The sequence below is a fragment of the Phacochoerus africanus genome, chromosome 10 (genome assembly GCF_016906955.1).
Source record: "Phacochoerus africanus isolate WHEZ1 chromosome 10, ROS_Pafr_v1, whole genome shotgun sequence".
In the NCBI taxonomy this organism is placed as follows: Eukaryota; Metazoa; Chordata; class Mammalia; order Artiodactyla; family Suidae; genus Phacochoerus; species Phacochoerus africanus.
Window position 1 is genome coordinate 84124201 of NC_062553.1, and position 17661 is coordinate 84141861.

General features: G+C 41.3%; 1 protein-coding gene across 1 annotated transcript in view; it reads left to right on the forward strand.

The window, feature by feature from the left end:
- FREM3 (FRAS1 related extracellular matrix 3) overlaps nt 1-17329 on the forward strand; it is a 42172-nt gene extending 24843 nt beyond the window's left edge. Inside the window, 5 exon segments of the mRNA XM_047798133.1 lie at nt 3520-3666; nt 7471-7701; nt 9620-9745; nt 16990-17241; nt 17304-17329. Coding sequence (XP_047654089.1) covers nt 3520-3666; nt 7471-7701; nt 9620-9745; nt 16990-17241; nt 17304-17329 — 782 coding nt within the window.
- The last annotated feature ends 332 nt before the right edge of the window (nt 17330-17661 follow it).

Sequence of the window (17661 nt, forward strand, 5' to 3'; positions counted from 1 at the left end):
ACACACAGCAGGAAGCGAATAAAAGAAAAAGAAAGGAAAAGACAGGAAGCTTAGACTATTCTGTGTGTTTGGCCACTGTTAACGTTTCTTATCACTTTTTTCCTCCCTCCCTCCTTTCTTTCTTTCTTCCTCTTTCCTCTTTCTTTCTTTTCTTTCTCTTTCCACTTTAAACAGCCCCTGATCATATACGAGTATCCTGTGTAATTCATAAAATAATACACACAACCCAAAATCTTCAAAACAATTTTTGTTTTATTAAAATATATAATTAGTGATTTTTAAACTGAATGTTCCTTTACTGTTAATACAGGCATTGTCTGGCATTCAGTCCAAATTGAATGGCCTATTCTACCATTTTTTCTTCTTGCCAATCTACAGCATCATTCAATTTCCATTTTCCTTAATGGTCCGTAAAATTTATGGATTTGACATTTGATCGCTTTAGTGGAACCCACTGGGACCGTTTGTAGTTTGGGCTATGAAAAAGGCATTTTCCTTTCTAGGAAATGAGTATTCTACCCAAGAGTTTGTAAGTTGAATGGAAGCTTTTCATTTATCTAGCACTTGCTGAGTTGTGGTCTGGCAGAAAAGAATTGCTGACAAATGGAATGCTTCCCCTGGAAAGAAAAGCTCAGCTCATATTCTTTGCCGGATAAGTGCTTGCCAAGAACTAGACTAATGACGTCTGCTGGCTCTCTGGCTTGACCATTTTTGTAAAGCACTAACAATGGAAATGATTACTACAGAGTTGGGTTGTGGTTTATTTAACTCCCAATCTCTCCTTCCTAACTATTGTTTTGTCAAACCTCAAGAAGAATTGTCAATCAGAAGTCACCTTCCATTCATTTAGAGGTTTGTTGGATGGCTCCAAGTTTTGGCCCAATCCACTTAACAATATTTGTGTCAATATTTGACTCTAAAATCTGGCCTGTGATCAGTAGGCCTTTACTTTTATGCCTCCACAAGGCTTCCTTTCAATCTCCTTTTTTTTTTCCTGTGGACCTTCCTGTGGCTCCTCCTTTCTTAATATTTAAGAATCGAATTGCTCTTGGAATCATCTTTATGTCTCTGGAGCATACTACGTATATAAGCAGGGATGACACATGGCATTTCTCTTTCTTCTTGGAGACTAGGTGATTCTGGATGTTATGCCCACTATTTCAGAGCCACTTATCACTGACATTAGCATAGTCACACTGGGGGCTGTGCCTGTTGTTGGACATCTCTAAGGAACTTCAGGAGATTGGTTTGGAAAGGGATCACATCTTCCTAAGGCATACAGTGCATTAGAGGTTTTCAGGAATATTTCTTTTTTCCTTCCTTCCTTCTCTCCTTCCTTTTTTTTCTGTTAGGTTTACCACGGGAGGAAGGTACGAGGCCAAGTCTATAAAGAAAGACTTACTAAGGCATCCTAAATAGAAGGGCTGAGCTCAAGATGGTGCCATTGCTGACTGCTAGAAGATATTAGGGTTTATAAAGGACCTGTGGTGGGAGTTTATGGCAGGAACTTGTGGTGGGAACAATGAAGGAGGAGGTGAAGGTCAGGGGAGGCATAGGGGGTTGAATCCCAAGACAGAGGGCCTTTAATCTTTGTAGGTGTTAATCTATGCAAGCAGTTGTTTTCTATAGGCCATTGTTTTTTATGGCCCAACTTGAGCCTCCACATTCTGGGAGAGGCTGTAAATCTTGCACAGGGTGCTACCCATGTCCCCAGCAGGTGTCCAAGGTGAACAGCCACATTGGGGGAGGGGTGCCCTGTCTCCATTCTCCTGGGAACCTATCACTTTCCCTTTCTTTCTTTTTTGTCTTCCTTTTGTTCTTTCTTATGCTCTCATTTCTGTTGCCAGTCAAACACAAACTTCTATGATCTGTGTTATGGGATCAATTTCTAGAACATGAGAAGAATGCTGCACCTTGGGGGAAAAAAACCAAAGTAAAGCCTTGTGGGTTTTTTGTTTGTTTTTAATCATTAAAAATATATATATTTCTTTAGAGCAGGCCCTTCAAACCTCAAGATTGTTTCACAGCCTATACTAGTAGTATTTTGTAGAAGAAAAAGCTCTAAGATAAGTATCTAAAAGCCTGGCATAGAGGTCCTGGCTTTGCCTCTAACTAGAATTAAATTACAGCTGTGCTGCCCTCACTCAGTATCTGATGTCTACTGTATTGGCTTCAGTCTAAACAGTCTGCTATTCTGACAACATCATTTTACAAAAGGTTACTTGCAGCCACAACCACTCCCCAGTTGAGGGGCACCTGCTTTTTCTTCCAATCCATATACACCACCCATCCTCAATAAGGACGACCATAGTGTTAGAAACAGTGGGGAAGAAGGAGGCAGAGACTGAAGCAATGAGATGGAAAGCAGGTTTATCAACCAACAGAAGGGCGGAGAGCACTGAGCAGGGGGAACTCAGGCTCCCCCAAGCTTAGAGAGGAGTTAGTTACATAGGAAAAGGGGTAGTTTCTATTTTTAGCACAGGTTTGTGATGGAGTAAGAAACAGGGAAGATACAAGCTATGTTGTCACAATTTAACAGTTTCTCCGTCTATTTTTGTCTTGAAACTTTGTGTTGCATGGGGATATTTTTGTTCCAAGGCCATCTGGCTTTTGCCACATTTTAGCCCTTTTGCAATCTACAGTTACCACCTAACTCATAGCAGAGGCCTGGGACCTAGGGTGGATGAGAGGAAATCAGATAGATCCTGTTTACTGCCCTCTGCTGGTATAATTTTTAAACATTAAGCACCTGCATTTAAGACACCATACCAGTTCTTCAGAGCAATAAAATAATGAAATATAATGTGGGCACTGTCTTCAAGGAACTTCTTGACTAATGTGAGAGCAAATGGATACACAAATAATACAAAGGAGTAAATCAGAGAGCAGAGGAAAAAATCAAGGGGAGGAGGCAGGGAGAGAGGAAGCAAACAAAGGAGGCAGCAAGGAATGGATGGAGGTGTTGAATGAGTTGAACTTAAACCACCAAGCTTTGGCTCTTTGGATTTCTAGCGCTTTAGGCCTCTCAGAAGAAGGTCCACAGTAATAATCCCACATTAAGGGAGTTCTCATTCTGGCTCAATGGAAATGAATCCAACTTGTATCCATGAGGATGCTGGTTCGATCCCTGGCCTTGCTCAGTGGGTCAGGGATCCAGTGTTGCCATGCGCTGTGATGTAGGTTGCAGATGTGGCTTGGATCCAGAATTGCTGTGGCTGTAGCATAGGCAGTAGCTGTAGCTCCAATTTGACCCCTAGCCTGGGAAATTCCATATGCCGAGAGTGCAGCCCTACAAAGCAAATAATAATAATAATTCCACATTAAGCAGGGGGAACAGGGCTTTACATGGTGCTCATAGCATTCTAGAAAAGCGATAAAGCAATTTTCCTCTCTCTATAAAAAAAGGAGCACTTATTTTAAAAACTCATGGCTTCAGAAACAAAATGCAAACCTTGATCACTTTTTTTTTTTTTCCATCAAGTAGTCTGTCTAATGTCTGTTTACCCTTGTCAGTTACAGGAGGAAAGAAGCTAACAAATCAACCTCTCCATCTATTCTGGGCTTGGGTCGCTTTGGAGAAAGAGTATTATATAGTGGATGAAAAGTCTCCATTCTTGGAAGTGACCCTCACACGCAGAGGATATCTTGGTGAAACATCTTTCATCAGTAAGTAACTTTGGATTGGTCATTGGGGAAAGGTAACGGGAACATGAAATGTAGGCTTAAAAATAATTAGGGGAGAATGGATTGGGAGAGAATCATTAACATATTTGGGGGAACTTCTAAAATATATGTGTGAAATTATGCCATGGTTTTCACTCCATGTGAGTCACAGGCTTATATCCAGCAATTTTTTTTCTCCTTTTCCTATTTTCCCCTTTGTTTTCTTTTTCAACTTAAAGGACTCTGGGAGAATTGAGACATTTCATAGCTGTATACCACCATCCCCAAGTCACTCAGTTTCACTTAAAATTGTTTTTAAGCATGAAATGCATTATTATGCTTAGCTCTAGTTATTTCTTTTGAAAAATTATTTATGAGTGCATGTTGCATTATTGTGTTTGGTTATAGTTATTTCTTTTGAGTATGTATAATTGTTTTCACCTTGATAATAGTTTGTAAATTCCTCCGAGATATGTACAGTGTGAAATTCCTCTATGTTCTACAAAGAACATAGTCTTTAGGGTAAATAGCTATGTAGTACCTACCTAATACATCTCATTATCCTCATTAGTAATCAATAATAATTGCGCTAATATTACATTTTTAGAAGATCTTTATCTGCCAGAATTTTCAGAGATCATTTTGCCTTACTTTTCATCAGCTATTGTGAAGAAGATAGAGATGTTTTGTCTTCATTCTACCGATGGGCATTTTAAGTATCTCAAACATCTGGGGCCCAATCAGAGTCCTGCCAACATATCAAAACTGTTGGAGCGAAGCCGGGAAGGAGATGGCTGGGAACAGGCAATCAAGGAAAAGCAAGCTAGTCCCCCCAGTCTCCTTTCTAGGCTCCTCGGGCTTCTAAGTTAGGACTGTTCTCCTAGGGTAAAAGGTCAGCCAAAGAGTGCCCTGATTTCTGCGTGGCGCTCAGCCTCCATCTACCCCCAGGTCCTTTGTCACTGCATAGTGGAACTTGCTGCCAAGAACTTCAGCTGAAACGTGCCTCCTTTCTCTTGGGGGATTCTGTCCCTGCAATTCTTTCAAGAGATTCTGTCCCTGCAATTCTTTATCTTGGGAATTTCTCGTGGGCAAAGATTTGGGTTATTGTGTCAAGAAGTATTTTCATATCCTGCCTGGCTCAGGGAAGAAACCATTTGGATGTTTGTAGAGCTCACTCAGCTCCTCAGGGAGTGGCTGTAGCCTCCCCATCTGCACCAGCACCTCAGGGGCCCTATCCCCATGCCCTACTTTATTGTTCTTCATAACACTAATCATCCCTGACATGTGTCTCTGTCCATCTGTCTGCCGTGTGTATTCCTTGGCTGATTTCTAGCTCCATAAGGGTGGCAACTACATCTTAGCCTATGGCCAACCCCGCAAAACAGTGTGGGGCATATGATAACCCCAGATCTTCTGTTCAGTGAACTACAGTCAGCTCTGTCCTGTAAAATACCACTTAAAACCACCTCAGGAATTTCCAACTAGTATTGATGAGGATGCAGGTTCAATCCCTGGCCCTGCTCAACGGGCTAAGGATCACAGGTTACCTCAAGCTGTGCTGTAGGTCTGGTGATGCTATGGCTGTGGCGTAGGCCAGCAGCTGCAGTTCCAGTTTGACCCCAGCCTGGAAATTTCCATATGCTGCAAGAGCAGATCTAATAATAATAATAATGATAATTTTTAAAAACACCATAAACACATCAGCATCACAGAAGAGAATCTACAAAATACCTTACTTAGGGCTCCTATCCCCTCACCTTACTCCATGCTGGAGTTAATAGTCTAAGCACAGAATCTAGAAGAAAATAAGACAAAAACAACAACAACAACAAAAAAAAAAAACTTGTGAGGTTCGAATTCCTGCTAAGATATGTGCTCTTTTTTGTGACATGCTAACGACCTTCAATTTCCTTATCCATAAAGTCCCCATCTCAAGATTTGTTTGTGAATTAAATGTGATAATAAGTATAAATCAACCTAGCATGGTCCCCAGCACACATGAAGTACTCAATAAATGTTAACTACCATTATTCTTTCATGGCTCTCATGCAACAGAATTGAAATCACCTGTTTACCTCCCCCACAGACTTGTAAATCCCTCAAGGGCAGTGGTGGCTGGACCTAATTCAGCATCACATCCTTAGTAACTCGTCCAGAGCCAATATTCACCAAAAATTAATAGCCACATGAGTGCACAATTTACATAGCAGTGCCACCCAGCTGTTTAAATGTTGCCTGAGCACTATGGGAAACAGTATGGAGGTTTCTCAAAGAACTAAAAATGGAAATACTCTAGGACCCTGCAATCCCAGTCCTGGGTATGTTTATGGGGTAAAAACCACTAATTTAAGAAGATACATGCATCCCAATGTTCACAGCATTATTTTTACAGTTGCCAAGAAATAGATGCAACCTAAGTGCCATTAACAAAGGAATGGAGAAAGATGTGATACACACACACACACACACACACACACACACACACACACACCGGAATACTACTCAGCCATAAAAAAGAATGAACTTTTGCCATTCACAGCAACATGGATGGATTTAGAGAGTGTGGTGCTAAGTGAAATAAGTCAGACAGAGGAAGAAAAATACTGGTATCACTTATATGTGGAATCCAAAAAATACAACAAACTAGTGAATAGAACAGAAAAGAAGCAGACTCACAGGTATAGAGAAGGAACTAGTGGTTATCCATGGGGATAGGGAAGGAAGAAGGGGCCATAGAGGCACAAGGGGGTAAGAGGTATAAACTATGAGGTATGAGATAAACTACAAGAATATATTGTACAACACAGGGAATGTAGCCAATATTTTACAATAACTGTAACTGGATCATAACCTTTAAAAACTGTGAATCACAACCCAAGCACATCATAAAGTCAAGTAATTTTAGAAAATGTAAAAAATAAATAAATAGATAAAACAGTAAAAAAATAAATAAAACTAAAAACTGAATCACTATATTGTACACTTGTAACTTACATAATATTATACAGGAGCTATACTTCAATTAAAAAAATAAATAAATAAAAGAAACTGTGGCTGAGGACACACACCCCTCTCCTGTATTTTCTCCACTTCAGCAGGTGAGCAAGGGAGGCTCTTCAAAATTGGACATCCATTCTCAGTCACCAACTAGTGTTGACATGGGCTTTCTTCAACAGTTTTGAAAAGCTAACACTGGGTCTTCTTTCCTGGAAATTATTTTCACACACTTTAGAGGGTGTCTTCTACAGGACATCAGATTCTCTGAGAATGAGACAGAGCAAATGGCACAAGAGACTACAAATCTCATTTTGGATAAAGCTTTTTACAAGAGCTGGGGTCAGGTCATGATTTGATTTCACACATTCAAACAGCTGCCGAATCTAAACCTCACAATGAAAACTACAGTGATGAGACACGGGTATCTGTGCTCCATTAGGTATTCACTGGGATGTTAAATCTAAACCAACAGATACAAACTACTATATATAAAATAGAGAAGCGACAAGGATTTACTGTAGGACCCAGGGAACTACATTCAATATTTTGTAATAACCTCTAATGGAAATAATCTATGTGTGTGTATATATATGTATATATGTCTGAATCACTTTGCTGTACACGTGAAACTAACACAATATTGTAAATTAACTATCCTTCAATTTTAAAAAACCCAAAAGTATAGTTGGCAGGTGTCTTGTGGGAACATTAAAAGAACCAATTTCTGTGCTACGGCTTTTCAACCCACTGTGAAAGAACATCCTTTCAGTCACCTGGGTTTCTATTTATGAGTTCCTGATTTTTATTTAGGCGTTGTAACCGAAGAGGAGACTGCAGGAAAAGATAAAGATTTTAAAGGAAAGTCCTCAATACAGGTCCAGTTCAATCCTGGACAGACCACAGCTACATGGAGAGTGAGAATTCTACCTGACAATGAATATGAGGCTTCTGAGACCTTCCAGATCATTCTGACAAACCCTGTCATGGCTGCCCTGGAGTTTCCAGAAAGGGCAACTGTTGAAATTGTGGATCCTGAAGATGGTATGTGCTTCCTATTGGCATGGCCTATTCACCAGCGTGGCTCCCTGCGTCTGTTTCAGGCATGTATAGCTCTCCCAGGCTCCATAAGCCACTGGACATGTCCATACCATTTAGGATTTAAAATTAAGTAAATCATCTCAAGGCAGTGATTTTTCCTTTGTTCTCAGTATTTTTGAAAAATGATATAGGTGATCGAAATAAGACTTTACCAAACTTCCTTTAACCAGTGTCCAAGCCTTCATACTTAGTTCTCTGCACCCTCAATGTGACACAACTTTGTCTCCAAATGGCTAATCTTCAGGGCTCGTTCCAGCCCACCATCTTCTCACAATTTCCTGGGAGCTCCCCACCAGATTAGATGGGGACATCATAGAGCCCTTGCCCTAGATATGGCAACTGGGAGCCAGACAACTCATTCATTTTTGCATGTGTTTCACAAAGTTCTCTCTTATAACTGTATCACAGTCTTGAATTTATCAGTTCCTTCCCATTTATTGGTTTGTTCATTCAACAAGTATCTCCCCAGAGAAATTAAAAAGAAAAAACAACTAGGAGTTCCCACTGTGGCACAGTGGGTTAAGGATCTAACTGCAATGGTTCCAGTCACTGTAGAGGTGCATGTTCAATTTCCGGCCTGGGAAATTCTATATGCTGTGGGTGCAACCATAAAAAATAAAAAAGGAAAAAAAGAAAAGAAAAAAATTAGCCAGTGATTGTTCTGTTTGCTACCACTTTTTGTGAAAGTAGAAGAATAGTCCCTAAAGTATTTTAGTTTTCATATTTAAATGCTAATTAGGCACACTGATTATCATGAGAGTTGAAATAATTCCAGTATTGCCAAGAAGTGCATGACTGAACTCTTGAGGAAAAAGTCCTAGTTAAATGTCACAAGAATCAGAGTTCCCTGGTGGCTGAGCAGGTTAAGAATCCAGCATTGTCACTGCTATGACTCAGGTTGCTGCTGTGGCACAGGTTCGATTCCTGACCCAGGAACTTCCACATGCCCAGGGTGTGGACGAAAAATAAAATGAAATAAATGCCATTTTTCCTTCTTGGGTCCATCGCCAAGAGGAAGAATCTTTGTGAATATATGCCAAAGAGGAGAGATCTGATCTAAATGTGATTTGATCCAGTTACTTCAGTTTTCCATGACTCTGTGAGTAGGAACAGCCCACTTCAAATTTTAACTTTTTTAAACAAACACATATATTTTAAATATGCAACTCACGCTTAATGAAAAGGCTTGGAAAACATTGGAAAGCCCAAAGGAAAATAGTACACGTGATTCCATCGTATTTTAGTGACCGTTCTGATGATGCATATATGCGTATTTATATGTCTCAAACTGCATAACAGAGACCAGAAATATAACAGAAGTGCATGCAGACACAGCCAGCTCAGTAACTTTCAGTGGGAATATTTTAAGACTTAAGGCTAGGACGTGTAGCTAGTTGGGTTTTTTCTACATATTAAATGGCCAGCCCTGTGTCTTACACGTGGTATCTACTCAATAAAGGTTGAAGCAAATGATTGTTGAATAAAGCAAGAAAAGATTTTTTGCATTAATGAATTAGATTGCCAATTATTAAAAGCATTTAAAAAATAAGTAAACATGAGTAAAGCAAAGGGGAAAATCTGTGATCTTTATTTAGAAGACCTAAAATGTGACCGCAAAGAAAAGACCCCAAATTGCTGCAATTTTCCTTTCCATTTTTCTGTAGATCACATTTTAATCTTTTGAAAGGGGTCTCCTCAACTCAATGATAAATGTAGGAAATGTTCTTACTGTATTTCATACGCTTAATCATGTTGGAAAATGCAGGGGTCAAAGATTAGGTACATCTCCACTCAGGTTAAAATACCATCCGTATCACCAATCAAATTTAAGTCTTGGTGAAAACACTTCTATCTTTTCTAGAAGCAACAGTTTCTATTCCAGAGGCAGAGTACAGAATAGAGGAAGACATTGGGGAACTTTTGATTCCTGTAAGACGGTCTGGAGATGCAAGCCAGGAACTCACCGTTGTTTGCTCTACACATCAAGGTATGAGGCTTTGCCAGGACTGATAACCAGGAACAAGGTCCTTAGTACAGGACTGTGGTGATACTAGGGGTGGCTGGGTGGTGCTTGGGGAGGACAGGGGAGCCTGGACCCTTCATGGTGGCACCTGTGCAGCCTTCTGCAGGCGCCCTAACTCCTCTGAGCTGGTCTCCTCATCTGGAGAAAATGTTGTAGTCCAAACTGGGATAAAAACCCCTGTTGTGACTACCCACAAAATTTGAGGGTACAGACCTAGAAAACTAACTTACAGTTGCCAGAGGGGAGAGGGAGGAGGGATACATATGGACTCTGGGATTAACAGATGCATACTACTAAATGTAAAATAGATAAACAATAGGGACCTACTGTATAGCACAGGGAACTGTTTTCAATATCTTGTAATAACCTATAAGGGGGAAGAATCTGCAAAGGATTAGAGACACATATGTCTGTATAACTGAATCACTTTGCTGTACACTTGAAACTAACACAACATTGTAAATCAACTATACTTCAATTTTAAAAATATTTTTAATTCCTGAGGGTCAAATGAGACATCTTATATGAAATACTTTAATATGCTGGTAGACAATATAAATAAGTGTTCTCAATTTTAATAGTCATATGGCCTATAGTAAACAATGTGAAATAGTTCATATATACCACTCAGTCTCTCTTCTCCTCCCACCATCCCCCCAACAGCTAAAAATGCCCCCCAATCATGGGCCCAGGTGTCCTCACACCACAAAACAATGTCCCATTCTTTCTGACCTCACCACTTCTGTAGAGTCAATATTTAGCTATCCTGTGTCCTTTCCCTCAAGGCTGTATTTTCTAACTCATTAGAACTATGTAATAGACAAAAGATGATGGACCTACATGAAACCCATCCAAATGAGAATTTTTCTACACCCACAGCGACATTTCACTTCTTTTTTTATTTGTTTTGTTTTTGTTTTTTAACTGAATGAATTTTACTGCATCTATAGTTGTATAATGATCATCATAACGCAATTTTACAGCATTTCCGTCCCAAACCCCCAGCACATTTCGCTTCTGACAACAGATGTGTGCAGGCTTTTCTCCCACCAAGCAATTCTCCAATTTCTGCAGTCACCAACTGGGCCTCCTAAAATTCTCTTCAATCCTGACACTCTCTACCTGGAAACAATAGAGACTTCACAGGTTATGGGCTCTGGCCCCAAAGACTACACCCACTTCAGATGCCAATAGCAAATCCAGGTGGTCACCTGTTCTTCTGACCGACAGGGTAAGAATCAGAGGTTCTCCCCACCTCCTCTTTGGGTTTGATCATTTTCTACAACAGCTAACTCGGCTCTGGAAAATAGTTTACTTATTACATTAAGGTTTCTTACAAAGCGTACAACTCAGGAATGGCCAGATGGAAGCCATGCATAAGCTAATGAGGTAGTTGGGAAGGACACAGAATGTCCATTCTCCCTCTGGGCACATCAACCTCTCAGCATTTTGGCATGTGCAGAAAGCTGGAAGCTCTCCACACTCCTTCGGCTAGGGGTTTTTATGGAGGCCGTTGTGTAGGCCATTAGTAATTCACTTAACCTCTAGCCCCTTGCTCCTCCCTGGCAGTTAGGGGGTAGGACTGGAAGTTTCAACTGCCTAATCACCCAGTTGGTTGCTTTGACAACCAGTCCCCATCAGAGGCTCTGAGACTTTCTGGGAGCCCCAGCCACCAGCCATGTCATCAGCATACAAAAAGATACCCCTTCAAGACTCCAAGAGGTTTAGGAGCTGTGTGCCAGGGGACAGGAACAAAGACCAAATGCCCGTTACTTATTCTGTCACAGGCTCATTTATTCTGAGCTCACTGTAGGATAAAGGTCCGTCACCATCACCTGTGTTTGGCAGAGACTCAAAGGCAGGCAAAGAAGTGGCAGGCTTTCTGGTGGAAAAAAGAGAGAAGGCTTCAAAATATGCCCTGATTGGAGGCTCTTGGCTTGGGGAAGCTGGAGGCAGCCTATGCGATTGATGTATCTGTCTTTCTCAGGTCGAACCTAAACTGGAAGCTGGGACAAAAATTAGAGAAGCTGGAAGTTATTAAGTCCTGATCATTTGGGGCCAATTGTTAACAGAGGTTTTGGCTTGACTTCTTACACTTGTGCAGATTGTGAGTCAGAGTTCTGTTTTTAGATATGCTCTGACCATCCTCTTTCCCTATATCTGGTCTGTCAAAATCTATGCTCACACTTGGTGAACTTCTGACAGTGCACATTGTAGCCCCTGCCGTATAGAATTATCTATCCAAGACATCAGTAGTACCAAGGTTGAGACAAGGAATAAGAATAAATTCCCTTTGGCCCTAGAGGACAGAGGGGTTGGCACTAAACAAGCAATTTATTTGGAGATATTCAGAACCAGCTACAGGCTTCAAGATCTTCATGTATGTGTTTGGCTGTGTGTTTAGAGTTGTCTATGGTCCGTCCTTTGACTAAGGCTCCCCTTTGGAAGGCACCAGTTGCCAGCTATGTGTAACACTGGCAATGCTTCCGTTTTACCTGAGTGCCCATATGGGAAAAGCAGCAAGAGGAAATAACAAGATGAGGTAGTCCTTGAGGTCGTCTTTGCCACTTGTTCCCTGGGAGGATGTGCGCTCTCTCTCTTCCAAGTCTATGCGGGGCTCCAGTTGGAGTCTTACAAGGAACGAGGGTCTAGGCATGCAGGGGAGTGGCTGCAGGTGGGCAGAGCAGCTGATGGAGAAAATGCCCTCATCCTCTGCCCTAGGCTTCCAGCTGGGCTACTTCTGGTACTAGCGCCACACTCCCTGTCCACAAGCAGAGGGTCTGGAAGATGATGATTCTGTGAATGGTAGAAATGAAGTGATAAACGGCCCAGTGTGGAAGATGATGTGTAATTGCTAAAATGGAAGGGACCATCCCTCTGCCTCTGGAAGAGCTACACTGTGGAAGGACAAACCAGAAGGAACCAGAAAACTCAGAGAGTGTCTGGCAGTGAACCAGCCAGAATACAAGGATGCCTCCTCCTCAGGTGGGAGAAGCTACCCCCCAACGGGCCTGCCCTAAGGTCTTCAGGTTCAAGAGCTGGTGCACAGCTCAGAGTGCTTGGCACCTGAGCTTTTACCTTTGATTCCTCACAAATGATTCTTCTCAAGCTTGTTTATCACAACACGCAGTCCTGAAACTCTAAAGTGATAGTTATTTCCCAGCATTTTGTAGTTATTATTCCATTGTCCTCCAGCTTGAAGCCCAATTGCTAAAGCACCTTTATGACAACAACCTGCAAATCCCACCTCAATACACCTTGGAGACCCTTCACTATTAAACAAGGGATTTGCACAGATCATCACCTAAGATCTCAGCTTGTATCTCAAGTTATATTTGATGTTTTCGGAACAGAATTTTCTAACTTGTAGGGATCCTTGCTTTCATTAAAATCAAGCTTTTTTCATATACCATGTTCTTTTTTTTTGTCTTTTGTATTTTGAGGGCCGCCCCTGCAGATATGGAGGTTCCCAGGCTAGGGGTCTTATCGGAGCTGTAGCCACTGACCTATGCCACAGCCACAGCAACGCCAGATCCAAGCTGCATCTGCAGCCTACACCACAGCTCACGGCAATGCCAGATCCTTAACCTGCTGAGTGAGGCCAGGGATCAAACCCACAACCTCATGGTTCCTAGTCAGATTCATTTCCACTGTGCCACGACAGGAGTTCCACATATACCTTGTCCTTGATTGTTGCATGTAACTTACCAAATGATTTCCCAAAGTAAAATTTCCAAAATCCTAGGAGTTCCTTTGGTTAATAGGTTAAGAATCTGACTGCAGCAGCTCAGGTCACTGCAGATATGTGGGTTTGATCCCCTGCCTGGTGCAGTGGGTTAAAGTATCCAGCATTGCCACATCTGCAGTGCTGAGACTCAGATTCAGTTCCTAGCCTGTGAACTTCCATATGCCATAAGTGCATCCATTAAAAAATTTTTTTTGAATCCTAGGAGAAATGAGCCATTTAAGTAAACTGAATTTTTTGATTGAGATGTAATTAAACTTTTTCCCCCATCTATTCTCATTGTTAATAAAAGCCTGCTAAAAATACATTGTTTTACTTTGTTTTAGTAGAGTTCCAGAGCCAAATGATTTTCAGAAAGAGTTACAGTTCAGTCTTTTATTTAACCCAGAAATCTCCCTATTTAAATGCGTGTCTATTTCAAATAGTGGATCAGTCAGCTGAAAAAAAAACAGAAAAAGGGAAAATACCAATCACTTTTGTTTCATGAACTGTGATAAATCAGTTTGACTATTTACTAGATGACATATATTGAGAAAGATAGTTAATAACTACTTAATAAAGATAGTATTAGATATTTACTATGCACATCTAGTGTGTATCTGCTTTTGTATTTATTCTGAGGGGTTAAATATGCAGTTTCTGATAAGGATTTTTTTTTTTAACACTGCCTGTCCTACCAGTATTCTGCATTCTAGATGTAGGGGAATATTAAAAAGTGTATTCTCCGATGTATACTTCTTTTTTAACTTCAGGTTCTTTTTTTTTTTAATCATTCATTCCAATGCTTGTTAATTAATCAAAATTTTTGCAAGAATTTATGACTTTTTTTCCTTTGTGTCTGGATATCCTGGAGCATAAAAGTTCTTGCTGACAGTTTCTTTTCTCTTCTGTGGGCTTTCTAGATGGCTAGTCATCTAACCTCATTTAGTTGGGCACTGCCTGTCTCTAGCCCTTGGTGGCTCTTGACTCGGACATCCTAAGAATCAGCCTCTCCTTCCTGACTTTCAAGCTTTCCGGGGTGGGGGTGGGGATGTCATGGACGCACAGGCTGGCACTGGAACGTGGCTGGCTTCCCCAGCAAGTGATAGTCCCTCTTATAGCCTGTCCATTTCTAGCGGTTTCTGCTTTCTTCCCTAGTCAACAGCTTTTATACTCATCAATTTCTCCAGCTCTAACCTTTTCCAGGTTCCCTGAATAACGAAACAGTCCATTTGCTGTTCCCTAATAATTCCAACACTGTTCTATTGAAAAATCATCCTGAAACATTTTGTGAGTCGGGGCCTTTCTGAGCAAATCCTCTGAAGTCAATTTGGAAACAACGCTCATTTTTCAGCAAGTTATATTAATAGATGCTGCACACACGCATAGACGTCAATTTGTGTTTATGACGCGATTAGGAAGAAGGTGGACGTTGGTGTCTCCGTGCGTGTATGTACATGCCTTAGGTATAAGCAGGAGGGACCTTTGCTGGACCTAGAGTGTGTCCTGTCCAGAAGCTCATTGTCATATCCCCAGTGCTCCTTACTAAGGAAAAGTGTGCTGGGAAATACTCACCCTTTACAAAAATTACATATCTGGTGTATAGAGTTATATATTTTTTATGTCGTCTTTGTCTCCTAAAACTGGTCTTGGTCATTTCATACTGTGAATACCTTTTACTCTTTTAGCTCTAAACCTGCACGCTGCTATATTTTTAAAACTGCCCCTCCCCCAAATCACCTGAATTGCATTGTTGGTGGGATTGTGAGATGGTACAACCATATGGAAGACGGTATGGAGGCTCCTAAAAGATTTAAAATAGAACTACCGCATGGTCCAGCCATCTCACCTCTGGGTATATCTCTGAAAGAATTGAAAGCAAGGTCTTTTTTTTTCTCTCTTTAAATGATTTTTATTTTTTCCATTATAGTTGGTTGACAGTGTTCTGTCGGTTTTCTACCGTACAGCAAAGTGACCCAGTCACACACACACACACACATATACCTTCCCTCTCTCATACCGTCCTATGTCATTCTCCATCATCAGTGACTAGATACAGTTCTCAGTGCCGTACAGCAGGATAAAGAGATATTTGCACACCCATATGCATAGCAACACTATTCACATTAGCAATGAAACAACCAGAGTATCTGTGGCTGGATGAATGGAGAAACAAAATGTTGTATATCCATACAATGAAATATTATTCAGCCTTAAGAAAGAAGGAAATTCTGACAGGCTACAACGTGGATGGAACTTAAGGACATTATGCTTAGTGAAGTAAGCCCATCACAAAAAGACAAATACTGTACAGTTCCACTTACACAAAGTACCTGGAGTAGTCAGATTCACAGAGACAGAAAGTAAAATGGTGGTTGTTGGGGGCTGGCATTGGTGGGGGGTGGGTGGCAGGGAGGAAATAGGAAGTTGTTTAATGGATGCAGAGTTTGTTTTGCAATATGGAGAATTTCTGGAGATTTCTTTTATGATGTGAATAGACAATTCTAGTTAACTACATACACTTAACTGTATAGTTAAGATGATAAATTTTAGGTTATGTTTATATTACCACAATAAAAACAGTGCACTAGATCTCAGAAACCCCAATCCTAAGTATTTATTCACGACAAAAAATTATATGCCAACTCAAAGATCTGTACTTGAGTGTTCATAGCAGCATTATTCAAAATAGCTAAAAACTGGAAATAACCCACATTATTAATTGGTACGTGGAAAAACAAACTGGTGCCGCCAACACAATGGGGAACACTATTCAGAAATGACAAGGAGTAAAATCCTGGAGTTCCTGTTGTGTCTCAGTGGGTTAAAATCCAACTAGTATCCTTGAGGATGTGGGTTAGATCCCAGGCCTCGCTCAGTGGGTTAAGAATCCCGAGGTGCCGTGAGCTGTGGCCTAGGCTGGCAGTTGCAGCTCCAATTTGACCCCTAGCCTGGGAGCTTCCACATGCCACAGGCGCAGCCCTAGAAAGAAAAGAAAGGAATAAGATCCTGATACACTGATGAATCTCCAACATACTGTCCTAAATGAAAGAAATCAGACACAGTGGATCATGTCAGAGCACCAGGTTGGTTTTATTTTTTTGTTTTGTTTCTTTGTTTTGTCCCAGGCTAGGGGTCAAATCGGAGCTACAGCTGCCAGCCACAGCCACACCAGATCCGAGCCTCGTCTATAGCCTACACCACAGCTCACAGCAATGCTGGATCCTTAACCCACTGACCGAGGCCAGGGATTGAACCTGCATCCTCATGGATGCTAGTCAGATTCTTTTCCGCTGAGCAACAACGGGAACCTCCCCAGGGTCAGTTTTAAAATCCTTCTAATGAGAGTATTAACATTTGTGATGGTAAGAGATAACCATGCTTCATAATTCAAATAGCATCATCTAAAAAGGGTTTGAAACAGATTTCCTGTTCAGAAGCCTAGTCCTTCTCACCGTCTCGGTTCCTTCTCCTGTTGCTGTAGGCTCTGCCACAGGCACCGTTTCTTCCACAGTGTTATCTTTCTCTGACTACATCTCACGTCCTAAAGACCACACCAGTCTCCTCCACTTTGACAAGCATGAGGCTGAGAACACCTGCCGGGTCCTCATCATCAACGACTCCCTTTCTGAAGAGGAAGAATCTTTCAGCGTTTCACTGAGCCTGCCCACGGGAGGGCAACTGGGGGCTGAAGTCCCCACCACCAGGGTGATTATCCTGCCGGATCGTCATGACAGTGAGTCCCATTGCCTGCTTTCCACTCTTGGAAATCAGTCTTCTGTTATTTTCTCTTGCCAGTTGAAAGACAAATCGAGCTTAAATGAGCTACTAAAGGAATTTTTGATGTTGCTCCTTTTCCAAAGGCTCTGAGTGGCTTTCAAATACAAAGTTACCACCAACACCAAAGACAGTGCAGCAGTGCACAAAAATTAAATATTTGTATATGAGTTTATTAAAACTTAAAAAAAGCACATCCCAAGGGAGTTCTCTGTGTCGTGGGTTAAGGATCTTGAGTTGCTGCAGCTGCAGCCTAGGTCACAGCTGGAGCTCGGATTCAATCCTTGGCCCAGGAACTTCCATATGCCTCAGGGGCAGTAGACAAAGAAAAGAAGGAGGAGGAAAAAAAGCACATCCTAGGGAAGTGACCTAAGATTTA